Genomic DNA, 22,752 nt, shown 5'->3' with positions numbered 1-22,752 from the left:
ACTGAACTGAACTGAACAAGTAATTTTGTTGAAGGTGAGAAGAATTTTTCTTAATTAACAGTAAATGAATAACCCAGGGGGAGAAGCAGTAGTCCACTCACTGAAGTTATGTTTTCTTGACCAAAAGAGGGTTGCTAAGGAAATGTGGATTAGGATTAGAAATCCTAAATTAGGATTTCTACTTTAAGATCTTTGCTCATGACTGTATTTTCCTGGGCAGGAATGATGATTCTTTTTTTTTTTTTTTTTAATGAATTGATTCTTATTGAAACATAGTTGATTTTTCAGTGTTAGTTTCTGGTATGCAGCAAAGTGATTGAGATATATATTTTTTCTTTCATATTCCTTTCCATTATAGTTTCTTACACAATAGTGAATGTAGTTGTGATTCCATAGTAGGACCTTGTTGTTTATTTTATATGTAGTAGTTGATATCTGCTAATCTCAAACTCCTAACTTATTCTTCCACACCTTTCCCTCTTTGATAACTTTAAGTTTGCTTTCTATGTCTGTGAGTCTGTTTCTGTTTTGTAAATAAGCTCATTTGTATCATATTTAAAATTCCATGTCTAAGTGTTACCATATGATTTCCATAGTAGCTGCACTAGTTTCCATTCCCACCAACAGTATAGGAGCTTTCTCTTTTCTCCATGCCCTGTCCAGCTTTTATTATACCTCATCGTAGTTTTCATTTGCATCTCTCTAACAATTAGTGATGTTGAGCATCTTTTCATGAACTTATTGGCCAGTGATGATTCTTTCCGTGGGGAGTGATCATTCCAAAAGGATGAAAGCTTGGAAGTGTGATTTTTATAGGCAGTATCATAGCCTCCTGGAAGCTTAGCACTGTGACTTTTCACACAAGCCTCTTCATGTCAAGACTTAAGCCAGTAAAAGCAGTTAACTCCGGTGGGAAGTGGAGAGTAACTTTTGAGGTAGTTTTCTCTACCTGGGTCTATATCAGGTTGACAATTTTTCAAAAGAAGTAATTTGACTCAGAAATTGAAAAATCTAACTAAAAGTAGAGATTTGTGTCACTTATATTTAATAGGATGTGTTGGATTCAGATCTTTGATGTTATAGGCATATAGAGATTTTTATCCTGGATGATTTCACCAAAAGCAAGGTTTCTAGATGACTTATTTTTAGTGCATCTGAGACAGAAAATTTTTGACATTATTGATTCCATTGCCCAGTGTGTGTCAGGCCCCTGCTCTGAGTGTTACTTATTCACGTTATTGTTTTATCCTCAAAAGAGTCATGCAAGGAGCATGCTGTGATGCCCATTTTCTGTGTGATGATACTGACGTGCCAAGAGGTGGTCTGTGCTCTTTGCACACTTCTCAGCAGAGGTGGTGTGTTTGAAAGTGATTATCCCTTACCTCCCAAAGCCCCAAAGGAAAGAGTTGGCGACACAGATCCCTTGATCCTTAAGAAGAAATTAGGAAGAAAATGAATAATTCGGAAATTTGCCATTCCTGAGGTATAGGACCTTGGGAAAGGAAACCATTTAACCCCTCTGTGTTTTGGTTTTTTTCATCTGTAACTAACAGAAGCAGCATAGTCCACTTAGCCAGGCTGTTATAGTGATTAAATAATTAGAGCATTCGATGCAGAGCCAATTCATTGAATTCATCTAATTAACTGTTAGTTAAAACAAGAAAAGGTACACTTCTTATTGCAGTTATTCAGGAAAAGTAGTTAACACATTCTATCCTAATGCATTTTTTGGCATGGCTGTCTTCATGTGTTCCCCCACAGGTAGAAAAGAAAACAAATGCCATTCTTGGGCGTGATTGAAAGATAAGGGGAACATTGACTGTTTGGCCAGCTGCTCCCTTGCCTGACAGATGGTTGACCTTAGGCCAGTTTTTAATCTTATCAGAGCAGCCCCTGCAAGCACAACCCTGAAGGACCAGATCTGTTGGGAGATCTATGTGCAAAAGGGGGATGCGGGCGTGTGACTTTGATCACTGCTGAAAGAAACTTCGCCTAACATTTACCCCAAAAAACAGTCGCTGGGTGATTGCTCCTTATACACCCAACAGGAATCCCAGAGCATCCTCATAGTATCTGGAAGTCTGGGCCTTCCACTGTGTTCATTACCAGCTACCACACGTTTAATGTTTTGGCCACTTTGTGAGCGTGAAAGACAAACTCTGTATCCTAGACATTGTTTTGAGAAGAGCATGAATTTTAGATCCCAGTAGCCAGAGATTAACATCCTAGCTGTTCCACTTATTTGCTCTCTAGATTTAGAGATTTATTTGCCCACCTATAATACTGAGGATAATAAATAATACCCATCTGACAGAGTAGATGGGAAGTGAGTGATATAAAAGCACAGAAAACTGGCACACACAGTGGTACATGAGGTGCTCCAAAGAGCTAGTGCTGGTGGGGATGATTTTTATTTCTCCTAGACCTTTTACCGGAGAAGGCAATGGCACCCCACTCCAGTACTCTTGCCTGGAAAATCCCAGGAACGTCGGAGCCTAGTGGGCTGCAGTCCATGGGGTCGCTAAGAGTCAGACACGACTGAGCGACTTCACTTTCACTTTTCACTTTGATGCATTGGAGAAGGAAATGGCAATCCACTCCAGTGTTCTTGCCTGGAGAACCCCAGGGACGGGGCTGCCTGGTGGGCTGCCATCTATGGGGTCGCACGGAGTCAGGCACAACTGAAGCGACTTAGCAGCAGCAACAGACCTTTTACAAAGACAAGATTTAGTAAGGCCTTGAGATGAAAGGGAGGAAAGAATCAAGAGCTGTTAAAATTATCTGGTGAGGAGGAGCATATCTGAATATCTGAATATAGCCTTCTTGCTCCTGGAAAGGTCTGCAATCTGGCTGGATTGTCTCCACAGGGAGCTTTCTCTCTCCAGGGCAATTCCCAGGTCCCCAGTGCCTACAGTTGCAGGGTAGGTAGGTTCCCAGTGGGCCAGTCTTTAAGGTATGACCTCAGCCTCGTCTGAGAGAGCGCATGCGCACAGAGGCCTGGCAAAGTGCTAACCTTACTGCCCACACATCAGAACTTTCTCCTTCTCTAGGTGCGTGTGGCTCACATCGAGAACACAGAGCCAGAATTTGCACAGTAAACAAACAATAACCATGGGCTCAGAAATTCCTTTAGGAAACTTAAATGGTGCTCTGGTCAGTTAGAACCTTGCCTTTAGTTTTTAATACCTCTTAGCCTATGTCATTTACTGCTTTATGAAGGGTAATTTGTTTGCTAAGAAGTCTAACTGAGCTCTTTAACCACATGGAAGTGTTCAGTGTGATCGCTCGGTGAAATAAGACAATGTCAGCAATAGTAGGTATAATTTTCTTCAATAGATTTCTCTTTCTTTCAGCTTAATGTTCTCCATACAGAGCTGGCTAAACAGTTGGCAGACACAATGGTTCTACCAATTATACAATTTCGAGAAAAGGATCTTACAGGTAAAGTATCTGAGTTCAATGCCATATACTTTCAGAATATTAATTCTTTTAGTGTTTTTTTTCTGAAACTATTTAAGTGTGTGGATCATTGAGAAATACCCTCTTTTTCAGCTTTTATTAAATCCTCACAGTGTTCTTGGCTCACCTAAAGGAAGTCAAAGGCTAATAAGAAAACAGAGTTGGAAACAATTGTAATGTGACGAGGGCAGCAGGGTAGAGCTGTACAGGGAACAGAGACAGCATACAGAAAGGCGTGATTGCCCTTTTGAGGGTAGGGTGCCAAGGAAGGCTTCCTAGAGAAGAAGATGATCTCTGAGCTGGGTTTCGATAAATAAATGTTTACCAAGTAGACAGAGATAACAAGGCTCATATTATAGGTTGTTGTTGATCAGTCGCTGAATCATGTCCAACGTTTGTGACCCCATGAACTACAGCATGCCAGGCTTCCGTATCCTTCACTGTCTCCCGGAGTTTGCCCAAACTCATGTTGGGGGCATTTGTTAAAGGCATGCTGTTCTTGTGGAGCCAATGAATACTTTGGAATGTAAGTGGGAAGCTTCAGGAGGAAAGGTCAAAGTGGGGACCTGCCGGGGTCCAGCCTTGGCAGGATCCAGGGGGTACCCTCGGGGTGAACGGCGTCGGCGAGAGAAGACACGTGAGACCAGCCTTGATGGGGCCAAGTCTGCGATGGGGAGAGAGAGGGAGGGAGAGACCAGACGGGGGTGTTTGCAGGGTCTGGCAATGCTTTATTTTTTACTGTAGCTTTTATACCATAAGTTAGTACATTTCTAAGGGGAAGATAGCTTAACATTACATCAGCTTGTTCTTCACGAAACCAGGGTGTTTTCTGCATACTTCTTTGTTTATGAGGATCTTGTACATTATCTTTTGGCCTTGGGGCCCATTAACATTTTATGCAGGTCAGGTGAATGTAAACCTATTTTCTGTTTCTGTGGTGACCTTAACTGAAAGGTAGCAGTCTCATAGGGCAACAGTACAGCGTAGAAGTATAACCTTGTTAACATAAAGATTAATCCTTCTGCAGATGTTGTCAGTTGAGTTTATCTAAGAAGTTTACTCCACACTGACTCTGCGACTTTGGTGAGGCAGCCTCTGCCTAGCACTCCTGGGTGACAATTCACAACCATCTCATTGTTACCACACTAGGCCTAAGCTCTTATTTTTCTAGATCTATAACTATATTAACAATGGTTTCCATAACACAACCTTAGCACATTAAGAGCAAAAACACAGCAAGCAAATGTTAATCCAATAACCACCTTTAGAATAATTTTTCTTATGTTTTCTAATAGGACTCCTCTACCCCCCAAAAAGGCTGTATGTCTATTAGGGCCTTTATATGATCAGGTTCTTTATGCTATTTTATGATTAGGGTATTATGAGCAGTCATGCATATTAGTACCAAGGGCAGAAACGCATTTGCTAAACAAACTAGAATGCCAGCAAAGGAGTTTAAATTGAAACACTCCTTTCATCCTGGATAATCTCATAAGATACCACCACCCGGGAAACTTATTGATGAAAGTTCTAAATTGATTCTTATTTGGAAGGGGATCAGGGAAGGCCTTCTGCCTGTGTCACAGAAATTAGGGAGTAGTCCATTGAGGCAGGCATCAGAAAGACAGATATCATCTTTAAGGTGAGCACCGGGGTCAGCTTTTCGGAATCCCTGAAAAGCTGATCCACCTGTCCTGTCAGGCTTTCTCCTCGTGACCTTGTCATGGGTGGGATATCGTAAGCTGGCCTTTTTGGAACCCCTGAAAACCTGATCTGCCTTGCCTGTCAGGTTTTCTCCCTCATGACCTTGTCATGGGTGGGATCTTGTGTGCTGGCTCCCAGCAGGGACCATGCAGTATCCGTGCTCGATTCTGGGATACAGCTATGAACAACAACAGTGGAGCTCATTTAGTGGGAAGGAGTACCTGTGACTAGTTCAGAGAACCTAGTTGCTCTTTTCGGTTAATTTTGGTTCTTCAACTAAAATTAAACTTTAGGATAATTTTATATCATTTGAAATGAAGGTAGTGAAAAAATAAATATAACATAATCTTAGTTGATATAAGATTATAAGATATAAGATTATATAAAGTTGATAAAAAACTTAGTTGATATTACTTTTGGGAATGTGGATTTTCTAGTCCTTTTGTCCATTGTTATTTCATTGAAAATATTCATTGCTCAGAGAGTAAAGAATTGTATTTTCTACACCACCGATATAAAAAATTATAGAACAGAAAGTCTGAACCTGAGTACTGAAAGATCCGTTGTTTAGGATAGTACTTCCTCTTTAAAAATACAACACCTTCAAGTTTTCTTTTTAGGCAGAAAAGATAACCATTCATGGAAGGCCAAATCTTAAATATGAAGTTTCTTCCCCCTCACTTTGAGATCCTCTGTGATCATATCACCTGAGGCCTACCAGAGAGATGGCAGAAGTGGCATAAACTCCACCCAAGAGCAGTTTGGCAGCAGTAACACTTAATAAATAAAAAATAATACATAGTATGTCAGCTTGTACGAAGAGAAATCTCGATTGAGCAGAATTTTTTATGTTTTTTAGTGTTGCTCATCTATAATGGCATGTAAATCCCAGACCTAAATACAATTGTGTTGTGTGCTGTTTATCCAGTGGTAACTGAAAACTTCATTGAGTGCGTTTTAAAAAAAGATTTTCTCTAAATGAAAATACTAGAAATGTGTAGGTGGTGTCATTTAAAAAACAAACTCTAAGTCTTTTGGAGACAGAAGAATTTCTCCTGACATCTCGTATGGTCAGACTGATGTTTCTCAGGTTTGTTGATGGGAGCCTCGGCTTGAGAGTGCCCCGCGGCCTTGATGACGTGGCTTTTGTTAGTCCAGAGGGCTCAACTTGTGGAGTAGTAGTATTTACCAGGATGTTAATTTTTATTTTAAGAGAATAAAAATATCCAGTAGTAGTTTTGAAAAGAGAAGTCTCTTAGTATCCATGAAAAAAGTTGTTAACCTTTTCTGATGACACCAAGACAGAGATTTGAAGGGTTTGCCTTGGGTCATACCAACTCTTTAGCAACTCCATGGACTGTAGCCCACCAGGCTCCTCTGTCCATGGGATTTCCCAGGCAAGAATACTGGAGCGGGTTGCCATTTCCTCCTCTGGGGATCTTCCCAACCCAGGGGTTGAACCTGGGTCTCCGGCATTGGCAGGGGGGTTCCTTACCACTGAACTATCTGGGAAGCCTGCACACCCACCAGTATAAGTACATAATCTGAATTAAGATAATACAAAAGTTTTTAAGCAAGTGATTTAAAATTGATAAGGAAAAAACTCTAAAACTGCTCCAATGGGAAGTAAAAGATAAGAAAGAAAGAAAAATTAAAGAATAGAAAGGTAGAAAGTAGCCCCCATATTAGAAAGAACAAAAATGTAAGGAGAAATTTGTAAGCTGGAGGCAGTTTTGAGACAAAAAAACAACATAGAAAATGTGAAAATGCTTTTCTCTGTTGATAAAGTAAAAATGGATTATTTTAGAATTGTAGAAAGTGCCACTTCCTTTTAAATATCTCCATGCTTTTAAGTTTTTAACCTTGGACGATCATTGCTGTCTTAACATTGACTTTGATTAGTTGGTCTTAGACTTTGTTAAGCTGTCTTTATATATGATGTGTGTGGCACCTACATGAGGTAACATTTATTGGTGTTGGCTTGTTGCAAGTACAGTATACTAGATCACTTCAGATGTTTTTCATTAAAGCAAGCGTCCCCAGTCACCAGGACCTGGGAGTGCTGGTGAAGACTTTCCCCTTCCATGTACATATCTTTATTTTCCTGGGAAAACACAGAGCTCTGGGTTGGCATACTTTCTTTTTCCTTGTTTTAAGATGATTCTTTTCTCTTATTCAGAAGTAAGCACTTTAAAGGATCTTTTTGGACTCGCCAGCAGTGGTAAGCATCTTCTCTGGTCTTGGTATGAGGGTTTAGTTTGTGGGTAGAGATGCTGAATGAATGTTCTTGCCTTTCAGCCCATCTGGGTGCTAAAATATCTCTTTATTTTTAGAGCACGACCTCTCAATGGCAAAATATAGTAGGCTTCCTAAAAAAAAGGAGAATGAAAAGGTAAGAAAACCTACCTTCCATGTTATTTTTCACTTCATTTATTTAAGCTCCTTTTATGTTTTTCTGTTATAAATTTGTGGCATTGAGGGTATCCTGATGAATTCTTTTTTTTTTTCCCCCCTACACATGGATTTTTAAAAATATTTTTTCTGAATCTCTTAAGTAGACTTCTGCTTCTCTGTTCTAGCTTTTCAAACTGGTTTATTAAACATGAACTTGGAACCATTGTAAAATGATAATCATATAATGATTCTAACTTAAGCTTGATACCTCATATGATTATCTGACTCATATATACTCAGGCACTTGATCTCCTTGCCCCTGGATGTAGACTCTGATTCTTTAACTCATGCTTTCTAGCTTCTTAGCTGCTATAGAGAATATCAGGGACTTCCCTATAGCTCAGATGGTAAAGAATCTGCCTGCATTGCAGGAGACCCGGGTTCAGTCCCTGGGTTCAGAAGATCCCCTGGAGAAGGAAATGGCAACCCACTCCAGTATTCTTGCCTGGAGAATCCCATGGACAGAGGAGCCTGGTGGGCCGCAGTCCATGGGGTCACAAGGAGTTGGACACAACTAAAGGACTAACACACACACACAGAATGTCAAATATTTTCAGGTATATAACTTTTACTTCCATTCCGTGAATTCCTGGGAATACAGTCTTACGAGTCAACCAGAATGTCTGTGGCTTTGATTGCATGCTGCCGTATTGTTTCCCTAAAGGACTGTAGATCTTTGTAGTTCTGCCAGCAGGAAGTCTTGTCTTCACCCTCCCAAACACTGAGATGCCATTAATTTTGGTATTTTTAATTTGACTTTTTAAAAACTTGAGAGAGAGCCTTATGTTTTTTGTCACAAATATTGCTCTAATGAGTAGACAAACATGTTTTGAAGTTGCCAGCTTGTACAGAGTTGCCTCTTGCTTTGGACAGCTTGCATTGGTCTTGCTTCCCCCCTTTAACCAGGTGAAGACTGAAGTCGTGAAGGAGGTGGCCGCAGCCCGGCGGAAACAGCACCTTTCCTCCCTTCAGTACTACTGCGCCCTCAACGCGCTGCAGTACAGGAAGCGCGTGGCCATGATGGAGCCCATGCTGGGCTTCGCCCATGGACAGGTAGGCCGGTCCCCCTGCCCCGAGGCCTCAGACCTGACCAGCTGTGGAGAACAGCATGGGGTTCTGCTGACGTAGCCCCTAGGAGACATGGAAGCGTCATCAGAGAAAGAAACACAGGTGCACAGCCTTCCTGGAAGCTACTAGGTGCAGCACCTGGAGAGCTTCCAGAGGGGCTGGGTCCTCAGTAGCTGGACTTGTTAGGCTGTATGTGCAGGAAACAATGGCCCATTCCCAGGACTCCCGTGGGGAGGAGCCGGCATGGCCTTTGTGTCTGATTCCAATGAAAGCCAGGCCTGGTTCAATTTTCTGAGAAGCCTCTGACTCCCAGATTGGTGGAGCTGGGCCTGCAACCCAGGACTCTGCATGTTCCTTTGTTTTCTGTGTGGAAAGGGCTCTTCTCACAAGATAACCTTGCTGAGGTTATTGCCAGCACCTTGGCTTCTGGGGCATGCGGAAACGTTGCCGCTGCCTGATGAAGTCTCTGTAGAATACTGATCCAGCTTCTTCCTCCCACTTCACGGGCTGCTGAACACTGTCTGCAGGGAGGCTACAGTTTCAGGATGGGGCCTTGACCTGGGGCACCAGCCCTCACCCTCCACCCCTGCCCTGCGTTTGCCCCACTTAGCTTGGCTCCAAAACCTCACTTGGGCACGTGAGAAACACACCTGGGAATCCTCTCAGTTAACCCTCTAGGAACAGAAGGGAATGTGAGGAAGCAAAACATTGAGAAGAAAAAAAGCAACTTTAAAAAAAGCCCACATGTGAGCATCTGTTATTTTTAAAATACACTTTAAAAATACATATACTTCCAAAAAATAAAATATTCGTTTCATACAAAAAGAATAAGAGAGAACCTTCAAACATTTAAGCTCAGCTATCTTCTCAATACGTTTGTTACATTGCTTAGTGGTGGGGACAGTAAGGTCAGCTTATGTCTTCGGAGGTAATATTTAACTAGAGCAATATAATCTGTGTGTCAGCTGAGTAAAGCTGGATTAAACCAAAAACTGGCGCTGTCCAGCTGTGGGCTCCAATCCTCAGCAAATCCCTGGACGCTGCCCAGCTTCCTCGGAAGGGGCACGTGTATCTACTCGTGTATGCGCACACACCGTGCTGCCCTCTGCTCTCCTGCTAAATACTGCCCCCTGCCCCTGCCCTTGTCCTGGCATAGTTAGACAGTGCCAGGACCCCCTGCTCTCTGACTGATACCTCTTCTTACACCCGACCTCCTTGATTAGCAGTTCTTGCCTTTGGAGCAGTAATTCCTTCTCAGTTAGAGGCCCCGAGTCAGGGAAGGACCTGAACTCAGCATCTCAGAAAGATGAACAGCTCCAGCCCTGACGGGTCAGTGCTTGGGGAGCTGGGTTGGTCAGAGCAGGGTCCTCACAAGGCCTGAAGAAGGATGGGTTTGATACTGGCTGGTTTCACTGGCTCTCACCGTCAAGGATTCCAGCACGTCTCCCAACCTGGCCGCGGAGGGGAAGACAAGACATCGGGTGCAGTAGCGCTGGTGTGGCCCTCGCACCTGGGAAGGCAGAGCAGCGCACACCATCCGTGTTCGATGGTGGCAGCGTCGTTTTTGAGGGCTGAGGATGGCATGTTTAATTTTTTATATGAAAAGTATGCAGATTTCAAGACAGAAGGCTGGATGAAAGTCTCACCCTGCAGACTTTTAAATTCTGATAAAAACTATAGTTCCTTCCTGTAAACGAGGTTGTTGTCTGACACCGAATCTTTGGGTGATTCTGAAGCTTTCGCTGTCCTCCTGCCTCATCGGCCCTTTGTACCCACTGCCCACGGAGCACCTGCTTTGGTAGCGATGGCCACATGACCACAGTACTTCTGTTGTTCACAAAGGGCCACAAGCTGAGGTCTTCGAATGACCTTGCCCCAGATGAGCACCACTCACTTTAGTGGGGGTGGTTTGACTCCGTGTTTTCCTTCTCTGGCCCTCAGTAAACAGCTTTCCAGTTAAGCCATGATTCAGGCTTGATGCCTGCCTACAGATTGAGATTTTGTTATCTGTGTACAGGCACACGAGAACACAAAAAATGTTGTATTTACAGGGTGAGTTGTACATCATATGGTTGTAGAAGCCAGTGGCGAATGCCTTCCTTCCATCAGGTTTTTTTTAAGAATTGCATGAGCCTCTGCCCTCGGCATTTACGGAATAGTAGAGGAGCTGAAGTATGGACTTGAGTATCAATTCCAAGGAGTTCAGGGAGGGGAAGCAGAGGAAAACCACCTTCATGCTGTGTCCTCAGAAATGTGGAATGCTCATTTAACAGACTTTGATTAGTTTAACGTTTCTGGGACTCAGAGTGGCATTTACAATGTTGATCTCTGTATGGGTCCAAGATCATGGAGCCAGGGCATCTCCTTGCAGGTATCCCTTGCGTTAGGAATACCCCGAGCATTGTGATTCTGTGCCGTGAGAGCTAAGTACACTGGTGTACGTACCGCCCCAGGGTGTCTGGGGGGCCAGGCATAAGGATGCCAGACTGTACCAATGACACCTCCTAGCCTTTTCGAGGTGAGAGGTCGATTTCCGTGACCACCACCCAGACAAGACCTGCTTCCAGATGAGAATGTAGGGGAGCAGGAGGGCCCCGCCCCCAGGGTCCAGCACCCATGCAGTGCCACAGCCCTGCTGTGTCCTTCTCATGCACGATCCCCTTTAAGTTGATGTCAGAGTTGGAATGGCCTTTTCAGGATCCTCAGCCCCATTTCCCCCTGCAAGCTGGCAGCCAGGTCACCGTCTGTCCGGCCTGTTTGGAGCCACACGTGGCTCGGTGAGCAGGGCGGTCAGTGTGGCCTGCCCCTCACTGAGAGCCGCACACTGCCTCTCTGCTTCTTGCTGGTGCTCTGCATTTCACCGCGGTAGCTGCTGGAGGTTCAGAGGTGAATAAGACCTAATACTGACCCTGAAGAAATGACTTTAAATTCACACAGGAAAAAGGCGGATGATAGTATCTAAGTAATTATCAGTAGTAGTTATTGATGAGGGGAGTATGCACCAAGCACTTACACCACCTCTGGTCTTCACAGACTTTCGGCGAGTTAGCAGGCTTCACCCCCCTCCCTCTGCCGACCGCACCGAGGGCTTTGGGAGTGGCTCTCAGCTGGTGAGGTGGGGCTCAGCTAGAAGGCAGCCAGTGCTGTAGGCAGGAGGGCCTGCTAGTGTCTTCTGCCCTGGTGCTGTCAAGCTCACATTTCATGAGTTTTATCAATCACCTTTCCCAGACAGTTTTCAGAATGTGATAATTGTATCTTTCAGATTAACTTTTTTAAGAAGGGAGCAGAGATGTTTTCCCAGAGCATGGACGGCTTCTTATCCTCCGTCGCAGACATGGTTCAAAGGTAATGCTGTGCTCTGGTTTGAGTCTCCTTTGCCTTTTGTCTTTTCTCCTGAGTCAGTCTCTCTGCAAGGTGGAGGGAGGGCCCCACAGAGCCCCCCGCCCCGACCGCCTCCACTCAGTAAATGCTCAGAGACCACACCCATCTCTTCGCTGTGCTCTTTGTGAGTAGTGCTTGGAAAGTCATGATATCTGCAGTTCTTGACTTGTATGGAGCCAGAGTCCTATCTACTACAAATTGTAAATAAAAATTAAGACGTCCACCAGGGTACTTTCCCATTAAGTCCAAGATCCTCTTCTTAAGATCTTCTTTTGTTAATACTCAAGTTTCACATTATAAGCCAGCAAGTTCAGTTTAGAAGAGATGCTTGCTTTTTTCTCTTGAGAATTAATGGGGTTATCAGCCAGAAGTGCTGCAGCTTTTCAGGAAACTTGGCATCACTTGTGAATGACAAATAGACAAATAAGACATTAAGCCTTTTTAAAATTCATTTAACAAACTGCAGTTCAGCCTTGCAAATGTAGACCGTCCTGCCCACGTTTAATTGAGGCTGCGGCTGCTCGGAGTCTCCTTGCTTCCTGCCATCAGTGTTCCCGGTAGTAAGCTCATGGAAGGCGCCCAGGCACTGCCAACACCAGGCTCATTTCATTAACAGCACAGACGCGCAGTTCCTTGAGCACCCCTCACGATTGCTGGAATATAGAAATGTTGTCTCTCTCTATATATAGATGTATAACTGATAAGTCAGTGTAAAAAAAGTATAGGATCTTATGTTGTGTGGAAAAATGAAAGTTGTTCATTTTCTTGAGGACATTACATTTCAAAGTACCTTTAAAAGGCCAAGGAGCAGAATTTATTTAGGTAACACGAGGAGAATTGTGGTTTAGGAAAGCATATATTCCTTCGTGAAAGTCCCTGAGCTGTTTCCCCCCCAGCCCACCCCAATTTCTGGATGCAGGGTAAGTTTATAATTATGCTAGAGAGCGGCTTGTGAAATCTGAATTCCGTTTCCTGCCTTGTAATTTGACTGTGAGCCCCTGGGAGTGTCAGGAGAAAGTGAAAATAGGGAGCCCATTAACTTCTCACTGCAAAACGCTCTCTCCCTTATCTCTCGCCACCTCTCTCATCCTGCCTTAACTCTCAGAATCCCGTGGTTTTCTGTGTCTCTGCGAGAATTACTTGTGCTTCAGGGTTTCTCGTGGACTAGATTTTTATGTTAACGGATGGCAGGACGTTTGTGTCCGGTTCCGGCATGCTGCAGTGCCCGCGTCCTCTCTCCTTGTCAGCCTCTCTCTGAACCATCCCCAGGGCACCAGCTGTTCCCAGAGTCTCGTGACTGGGCCCTGGCCACACAGCTTGCTCCCAAGGGCTGGGTCTACTTTTGTGAGTTGCGTTACGTTTCTGCTGCCTGACGAGGCATTTTACTACAGAGGCAGCAGCTGAACCTGGGAGCCCCGGAACTTCCTGGTTCAAACAGTGAAAGCATTCAGTGAAGAATTCTCATTTTCCTGTCCCTTACGTTTTCTTCTGGTGAGTAGATAAGTACTGCTGCCCCCCGCCACCCCACCGGGAGGGGTCGTACTGCTGCACTGCCGTATGTCAGCAGCCAGCCCACCTGAGAGGCCGAGGAACAGTGTCTCGTGGCGGCTCTGGGCTCTGCAGTGCTTCCCCGGGAGATGGACGCCTGGCCTCCCATCCAGGTGTGAGAGGATTCAGAACCCAGCCTGAACCCAAATGGGTGGTATTTCAAACCACACCTGGTGCCAGGGGCTTTGCATTTAATCCCTACTCCAAGTGATAACACTTCAACCTTTTTTCTTGGTTCCTCCTCTCACACACTTTTTAACTAAATAAAACATGATTTTGTGAAAAACAAAAAAAACTTTGAAGGGAACATATGAAGATGGTGACCTTTCTACCCTGTTCTCTGAATTCCTGCGTTAGTGCAGTTTCTGAGCCTGAGTCCACATGGGTGGGGAGGGGAGGGGGCAGTTACTAAAAGCTCCCTGCAGCTGTGCGCACGATGTGTTGGTTCACATGAGGGCTTTTCTGGGGGAAAGCATGCTTACCTTTCATGAGATCTTCAGAGGCTTCTCACAAAAGCTGATGAGCCTACGAGGTTCTGTATATGTTTGGCTTCCTCTTTCTACGTCCTTACTGCTTAATTTTTTCCCCTCATTTCTTTCAGCCTTGGCAGTGACAGGCAGGTTAAACTAATGAGGTTCATTGGTGGAGCCCCAGGCATTCCATTCAAATGTCTCAATAGCCAAAATTAACTCAGACTGACTGCTTGTATCAGGGCAACATTAAACAAGACCCAGGCAGTAGACACTGTGAACCTCTGAGAGGAGAACGTGGAATGACCAAGCCCGAGCTCACTCACCTGCAGAACGCTTTTGAAGGAAACACTAAGGCGCTCACTCTAAAACCCTGGACTCACTGGCCCCCAGGCTTCCTTCTGAAACCAACACTGGAGTTCAGTCCTGCCTCCTTACCGCAGTGGGGACGTGGAACAGTGCCTCCAGAGTTTGTTTTCTTGGGCGGAGGGACCATCCTGGCAGATTGTGTTTAAGGCTTTATAACCAGGCTGTCCTCACTGGGTGGGGTAGCTGTTGAGGCCTCACCTTACGGGGGAGAAAGGGCAGCTGCTTGTTTCAAGGTAAAGCTTCCAGGTTTTCCACACTTCAGGGCACAAGGAAATGAAAGCCAGACCATGGGCAAACTGGCCCGCCAGCCCGTGCCGTCTCAACTCAAGCAGTTGAGTAGCTATCACACCAGGCAAAAAAAAAGCATTGGCCTTGCCTTTGTGTTTGCACCTCCACTCCTGCCTAGGTGGCGGGTAGGTGGGTGCATGAGTGACGGCCGTCTCGTTCTCACCTCTCCGGCACTTCTGCAGCTGCCAGCATCTGTGGCTCCCGAGGATGGGCTTGCCTTCTCAAGCTCGCGCTGGTAGTTCTGAGCCTGGACACCGCTGTGTGGGCAGAGTAACCGCGTACCTGGATTCAGGCCTCGCCCAGTTACGCTCTGTTTGGAAATAGCAGTCCTGTTGACACTTGGGGTAACACAGACTGGAGTCCCTGTGGTCTTCAGCTTTCAGGGCCTCAGGTGGAGCCTTGTGTACCCTGCGTGAGGCAGGAAGCCATGGGGAGGCGCCGCCGTCTACTGTGACAAGCTGCTGACCTGACACCTTCTGTCCCAAGCATCCAGGTGGAACTAGAAGTGGAAGCAGAGAAGATGAGGGCATCCCAGCAAGAATTACTTTCTCTGGATGAAGCTGTTTACACCCCAGACTTCGATGTGGCTACACCCCAGATCAACAGAAACCTTATCCAGAAGGCCGGTTACCTTAATCTTAGAAAGTAAGAGTGCTCTGCTTGCCTCCTTCTGAAAGCTGTGTTCCCTAGCAGTGGCTGAAGAGCACCTGTTACGTGCCCCATCAAAGGGTGGGGGTCTGTGAGGGTGGGGAAGAGCTCCCACCAGGCGCCCCTCCTGCCTGGGACACAGGACCTGGGCCAGGTCCCAAACTGTGCTGAGAGATGGGCTTGAAACAGTCGTGTGAGTGAGAACCCAGGAGATGTGCCCAGTAAGACCCAGTAAGACTCCAGGACACCACAGGCCATCCCCTCCTGCTCTCCAGGGCCGTCTGTAGGTAGACAGCGCCTACTGGTCATCGTCCTAGACCACTGAGACCCGTCCCCAGACCCCTAGTGGGTGAGAGCAGCGTGCCAGTGGCCCAGCACGGAGGCCAGAGTCTGAGGGCAAGGAACCTTTCAGAGTCGTCTAGATTTCTATAGACTGAATCTCACATTTAACCCTCAGGTCTTCCAATTGCCCATTTCAAATTAAAGAGACACTCAGGTTTACCTGAGCAGAGCAGGTACAGTGGTGAATTCCCACTGGTCAGACGCCCTGGCTTGGCTGGGCCCCCAGTCACTTCGTTTGTCAAATAGAGTTGAAAATTGAACCTACATCATTAAATTGTTACAAAGATTAGCTGAGGTAATTCCTAGCAGGTACCAGCACTCCAATGTTAGCTGTTACCGTTTTTGGAAATTGTAATTATTGAGGCAGGAAACCTGCTGTCCCATACATCGTCACCACTCCATACACACGGAATGAAGTAAATATATTCGATGCCCCCCAGATGGAGGGTGTATGAAGAGGAATAGCCAGCTGTTTTCCTTCCAGGGTAGAGCTTTGAGAGTCTGTAAAGCTTGTCAAGATCACAAGCCACACATCTCCTTTAGTTCTGTACAGAAAACGCCACAAGGTTCTGGTGTTACTGGCCAGGAACTGGATTTTTCTCTTGTAAACAGCCCACAAAACAAAAATAACACCTAAGCTGGAACAAAACCAGCTTAACAAAACCTGGATAAAAAGCACCCAGGAGGAAGGGCCTGCGGTGGTGTGGGGGGCGGCGGGGGTGCGGTGAGCTTGCAGGTGCCCCTTCCATGTCTTCCCACACGGGCCGAGCCTGCGATCCCCTGAAGACCATGAATAAATGATTAAAGACCCACATCGATTAAAAAAAAAAAGCACCCAGGATTCTGGGGTATGTGCTGTGGGCTAAGGTGACCCTGGTAACTCTATAACTAGATTTCGGGTAGTTCAGCTCTGAGTCTTAAGAGAAGTGGTCGTCCAGGTTTTCAGTGTCTGATGGCTGACGCTGGGCTGAGCAGCAGTCTGGCTGCAGTGGCGTAGGCGCCTGCAGTCTCCCCGCACACATCCTGGAGCTGGCCCTGGGACCAGCAGAGCCTGTCTTCTCCCCACTCGTTCAGGCCGCGTGGTCCCTCCCCTGCTAGTCTTTGCACTTGGATTCTTTTCAAAGCACTTTTGCTTTAATGTCAAGAAACCCATTGTTTCTAAAACACTACCAATATCCATAAAGAGGCAGCAAGACTCTTGAGGTGCTGTTCATGCTTCCTAGCGCTGACGGGCTTTTCACAATTCAATTCTCACAGTAAAACAGGGCTGGTCTCCACCACCTGGGAGAGACTCTACTTCTTCACCCAAGGCGGGAATCTCATGTGCCAGCCCCGGGGCGCCGTGGCCGGGGGCCTGATCCAGGACCTGGACAACTGCTCTGTGATGGCGGTGGACTGTGAGGACCGGCGATACTGCTTCCAGATCACCACTCCCAATGGAAAAGCGTAGGCCACATGGGCTCCTGCGGGAGGAGTAGGGCAGAGTCCGCCTCTGTGAGGGCCTCCTAGGTCACTCTGCGAGCTGGCCCTCCTTGGGGGAGGCCCCGCTCTGAGTGATGTCGACCTTTGCAGAGGCTGGTTTTATGTTCTCTTTAATTAACCAAGGACACAGGACTATATAGAGTCCAGCCTGCCTTATATAAGAAGTCCCAGGGAGGAGACTTCCCTGGAGGTCCAGTGGTTAAGACTCCATGCTTATTACACTGCTGGGGGTGCAGGTTGGGTCTATGTTCAGGGAACTAAGATCCTGCATGCCACACAGCCAAAAAGAAGAAGTCCCAGGCAGGACTTGTCTGTGACTTTGGAGAAGGGGTGACCTACATGTGTAGAGAGTGATGGAAGGACCTATTGATCAGTAGCAACTCAGAGAGAGGGGTGGTGCCAGGCTCTTCCTGTTACTAGACAAGCCTTTGTGTCTGCATCATGGGGGTTGGCTGTGCAGCTGAAGGGGACGGTGGGTGCCTGCCTGAGGAGTCCACTCCTCCAGCTGACCCAGCTGGTGTGAGCAGGACGTTGGGCTGCAGCAGTGTCGTTTCGTTAACCCGCTGTCCCCACATACTGCTGTGCACCTTGGGCCCAGAAGAGACCACACGCTTACACAGCAGCAGGCTCGTGTGTTCACAGTGGACCCTGTCCAGGCGGGATCCCCTCTCATTTAGAGCACTGTTCTGAAACTGCTCCGCAGAGTCCGGAGCCCCGTGAGGTGCTCCAGGCCTCGCCTGCTTGTGGGGAGGAGCGACCCTGTGCTCAGAGCTGCTCTGCTTACATCTCCCTTCTCCACTGGGCTTCTGAACAGACGTTCTCAGGGGCGGGGCAGTGTTGTATGGTGTAGACCGTCTCTTCTCCCAGAATGGCAGAGCATATTTAGACATCCTTCCTCCCTGGGTGTTGGGGAATGACTTGGGAATGAAGATTCTGGATTCTAGCCACAGTTACGGAACTCCTCTGGGCTTCACTTCCCTGAGGTAAGAAATAGGGATACGATCCATGTTGCCCAGCTCCCAGAGATGAGATGAGGAACACACGAAGTGGCAGGTGTGGAGTCCCTTTAGGAGCCATGCCTTTATGGAGGTAGGGCAGTATGATTTGTGTCTTACTCCCAGCCCAGGGCATGCAGCTCTTCAGTTTTAGGAAGGTGTGGAATGGCTGCTGGTTCTTCTCTGGGTGTGGCTGGAGGAGTGGTGAGGCCACAGTTTGGGCCACCTTGGATCGTCTACGCAGGGCCACAAGATGGTCCACCTTGGGCTAGCAGGTCTGAGTTCAGCTGTTCATTGTAGAGATGGGAAACCTGAGGCCCAGGAGAGGGAGGTATGCCCCAGTCACAGAGATCTGGGAGGCGCTTACTTAGATGTTCTTTATTTCAGGGGAATAATCCTCCAGGCAGAAAGCAGAAAGGAAAACGAAGAGGTAAAGATTTCATTTGTTCCATTCTGTTGTAGTATGGTGGGTGACTTTGGGATTCAGCAGGATTTTTTTTTTTTATGTCGCCTGCAGTGGATATGTGCAATAAACAACATCTCCAGACAGATCTACCTGACTGACAACCCAGAGGTAATTCACAGCCACCCCGCCTGCTTCTCAGCACTTTTCTCAGTGTGAAAGGTAAGCATCCACCTCCTGGACCTGAGTGTGTCTTCCTGTGGATTTTTAGGCGGTCGCCATCAAGTTGAATCAGACGGCTCTCCAAGCAGTGACTCCAGTTACAAGCTTTGCAAAAAAACAAGAAAGTCCATGCCCCAGGTAACTAAAGGACAAAAGAAAAGTAGCTTTTTGGAGCCAAACTGTGTATTAGGAATTTCACATGTACTAGAAATTTCATGCTTCCAGACCTCCCAGTCCAGCCCTGTTCTACAGAAACAGTAACTCTGACCAGGAAAGGGTAAACACTTGGCTCAGGGTCACCCCACAGATGGGGGGCCAAGCCAGGATTCAAAGCTGCCTGCTTTCAGCATCAGCCGCCTTCCCCGCGTCCATGTGGCTACAGCCTGAGCAAATGCACTGACCAGCATGTCTGCTAGTCAGGAGTTCTCCCCACATTCGTATCAGTATCAGCAGAGTTATGGAACCAAAACAAAATTTTTTAAAATAAGGAAGAAAATCACCTTTTGTGTGTCCATGTTACAGCTGTAGGCCTTCTCAGCACATACAGTGGTATTTTCATATCTGCATGTTTCACATACATATTTTTCATATTTTTACTTTTTTCATAATTGTTCCTTTAACTCCACACTATTCCATCAATTATTATTATTGTCTGTTTGAGTACATTGGTTGTCTTCCCTTTCTTTACTTGCTGTTGTCATTTATAGTGAGCATTTTCACATGGACAGCTATCCTCTTGTTTTGAATGCTGCATTAGGATTTATTCTAGGAATGCTGCCCTTTATCTAAATGGGATTTTCCACTGGTTAAATAATAGCAGGCCGATTTATCTGTTATGCTGATGAAAGCGTGGTATCAAAGGGTGAGTTAAGTCATGGGTGTGTCAGGCACCCATCTTCAGTGGCATGGGAGGAAGAACCCTGTTAACGTGTTTTACGGCTGCTGTCCAGTGATTCCAGCAGACAGTTGTCAGAAAGCGCAGAGTGGTTAAGTAACTTGCCAGGGTCTCAGTCCAGTGCAGTGTGGAGCCAGTGTTCACACACCCAGCACGGGGACGGGAGGAGGAAGAGCGCACGATGAAACAAGACAGGTTGAGTCCAACCGTGAAAGAATGGCAGCGGCAGGCTCTGAGAAGGGGGGGGGCAGTCGGAACACCATGGCCAGACTGCTTGGGGGCCCTTCCTAGGAGAGAGTGGGTTGGGTGGGAGAGGAGAAGGGCAGAGGGCCCCCTGCGATGTCCTGTGAGGAGAACCTGAGCCAAGGGAATGAACATGAGGAAGAGGCAGCAACTCTTGAGAACACTCCAGTGCCCTAATTTAAGGATACCAGTTTACACACAAGTAGCATGCTTATCAAGTGCAGCTTTAAGGAAAGCACTTTATGAATGGAAATGGAAATCCAGATCCAGTGGGGCTCCTCTCTGAGCCTCGGATTGGGTGTCTGTCCTCTCTTTGTAAAGCCACGCGAGTGTGAGGGGACAAGAGTGTGAGGGGGACAGAGTGGAGAACATGCCCTAGACTCGAGTTAGGAGACGTGGTCTTACCAACAGCTCTGCTCTGAACACAGATGGATGTCCCTGAGTGAGTCATCAACACTCCAGGCCTCTGTCCCGACTCTGACATGAAATGAATTAGACCACCTCCGAGGCCTCTTCCCACTCTTAAAACACTGTCTGTCTGGGGTGCCAAAGTTCAGTTATTGTTAGTAATTAGGTGTGATTGGCTTTCTGAAAAAACAGTTTGCAGCTCAGATTCAGTAACTGATTTTTCTCTTCTGTTCTAGAATATGTAAACTACATTCTTAGAAAGGACCCCATAGAAGAATCCCTAGAAAAAAATGACTGTAGCCAGCTGGCTGAATCAGCCCAGAGACTGGTGGGGTGACACATGGCTGCCAGGTGGCCTCTGAGCAGTGGAGGGGCGGGGTACTCTCTTAGGGTCAACTCATTAAGGATAAAGAAATGTTCCGATGACAGTGAGGGGATGAAGCAGAGAAACTGTGTTCTTGGGGACAAATTGCTGTTCACTTCCAAGCAGATCTCATGTGTGGCCTTCACTCATTCTGCAGTTACTTACATATAATACTCATTCATTTATCCTGTTGTTCAGCACGTGTTTGTTAAATGTCCAGTATGTGGCCAGGCAGTGAGCTAGGGCATGAAACCTAGAGACTCGTAGGGAAAGACAGGCAAGAGGTAAATAAGTTAAAATACAGGAAAGCACTGTTATGGTAAAGCTAAGAATGCTGTCGTAAAGAATACAGAGGAGACCAACTTAGGGCCCGTCTGGGGAGATAGCATTTAAACTGAGAAGTAAGAGATGAGAAGTAGCCTCTCTTGCAGAGAGCCAGACATACTGCATTCCCACCATCAGCTGTGGCGGCTGAATGGCAGAGAAGAGCTTGGTGCCTTTCGGGAACTGAAAGGATATCAGTGTAAGTAGATGATGGTCAGCCAGGGGAGGCCAGAGAGGAGATGCGCTTGGGAAAGAGGGAGACAGGGACAGATTGTGAAGGAAGTCAGACTCACACCTTCCTCCAGTGAGTCACCTGTATCATACTTCCCTCTTAAAGACTGCACTGAGCAGCAGGTGTGATTCTGTCATTCTGCTTACTAAGGCAGTGTGACACTGTGGGAAAGACTCAGTTCTTAATCTAGCTCACCCACCAGATAACCGAGTGCATTCAGGATCATCAGCTTCTCTAGAAGCTGTGGATTCCTTTTCTGTTAACAGTGGAGGTTAAACGAAGTGTCTCTCCTTGTAGTGACTATCTACTATTCTGTCTGTTGTGTCTCTGTCCACTTTCCATTCATTATGCTCATTTGTCAGATGATACTATAAAATAGTTCTTACAATGTATTAAGTTATTGACATACTTGAGAAATTTGAAATACTGATACACAAAATATCAAATGAATGGAAAGATACTGAGAATCTTCTTTTGGTTCAAATAATGTAAGAAATTCAAAATGCTTTTACATTCTTTGCCCCTCACAGGCACTTACACTCTAGCTGAGGAGAAAAGATTATAAACATAGGAAAGGTTAAATTACAGCATGCTGACACTGGAAGAGGACAGACAGGGTGAATCACTGTTCAGACAGTGCTCACTGTTCTGGCCACAATCTCCAAACAGCATGTGTGGGTCCAGTGCTGAGCCCCGGAGGCACACGGAGGTTCCCGACTATCCTCCTGCCTTCCTGAGAAGAACTACAGGACTGCAGAGGGAGAGGGTTGGGCTGGCTTGAAAGGCCTGGTGGACGGAGGGCGATCTGAGCTGATGCCTCAGTGGAACTGAGGCAGAGTCGGCAGGAGGAACACAGCGGAGGGTGCGCTGAGGCGGGGAGAGGGAGACCCTCAGGAGGAAGGACAGCCAGGGTGTGACCGCTAGGCCAAAATGTAGTATTCATTCAGCAAACATTTGTGAGTGCCTGCTGTGTACCAAGCAATAAATATGATTTAGCTACAGCTCTTGCCCTCAAAAACCTGTCTTAAAGAGAGAAAGATACAGGAAATTAATAGGTAATATAAGCAGCAGTCTAGCATCATATGGAATGTCATGCACAGAACCAGCTGTATCTAACGAATTTTAACCACGGATGTGAATGACAACTTAAAAGATTTACTGGCAGAGTAAGTTAGATCTTCTCCCTTATCTACCTGTAAAAGTCACATAGGCATTCAACACGTATTCATTTGATTGTAAAAACTTAAGGTCAAGAGGCATTTAAAAATTTTTTTTCCAACTTTGTTCTCTAGCCAGAATGTGAAAAGTTCAGAGATGGAAAATGACAAGATTGTTCCAAAAGCAACAGTCATTACACCTGAAGCTGAACAACTAATTGCACCTGGAACACCTATTCAGTTTGACATTGTACTTCCCGCTACAGAATTCCTTGATCAGAACAGAGGAGGCAGGT

The 22,752-nt window shown here is 46.2% G+C and overlaps 1 protein-coding gene across 1 annotated transcript in view; it reads left to right on the top strand.

The window, feature by feature from the left end:
- APPL2 (adaptor protein, phosphotyrosine interacting with PH domain and leucine zipper 2) overlaps positions 1-22,752 on the top strand; it is a 54,160-nt gene that overhangs the window by 21,828 nt on the left and 9,580 nt on the right. The window contains exons 5-15 of the mRNA XM_065938359.1: positions 3,354-3,441; positions 7,343-7,384; positions 7,497-7,555; positions 8,524-8,670; positions 11,948-12,030; positions 15,228-15,386; positions 16,989-17,177; positions 18,596-18,638; positions 18,726-18,782; positions 18,883-18,971; positions 22,592-22,750. Of these exons, the coding sequence (XP_065794431.1) occupies positions 3,354-3,441; positions 7,343-7,384; positions 7,497-7,555; positions 8,524-8,670; positions 11,948-12,030; positions 15,228-15,386; positions 16,989-17,177; positions 18,596-18,638; positions 18,726-18,782; positions 18,883-18,971; positions 22,592-22,750 (1,115 nt within the window). The remainder of the gene's footprint in view (positions 1-3,353; positions 3,442-7,342; positions 7,385-7,496; positions 7,556-8,523; positions 8,671-11,947; positions 12,031-15,227; positions 15,387-16,988; positions 17,178-18,595; positions 18,639-18,725; positions 18,783-18,882; positions 18,972-22,591; positions 22,751-22,752) is intronic.

This window comes from Muntiacus reevesi, chromosome 1 (assembly GCF_963930625.1).
Source record: "Muntiacus reevesi chromosome 1, mMunRee1.1, whole genome shotgun sequence".
NCBI classification, from domain to species: domain Eukaryota; kingdom Metazoa; phylum Chordata; class Mammalia; order Artiodactyla; family Cervidae; genus Muntiacus; species Muntiacus reevesi.
This window is presented reverse-complemented; position numbering and strand designations above follow the sequence as displayed.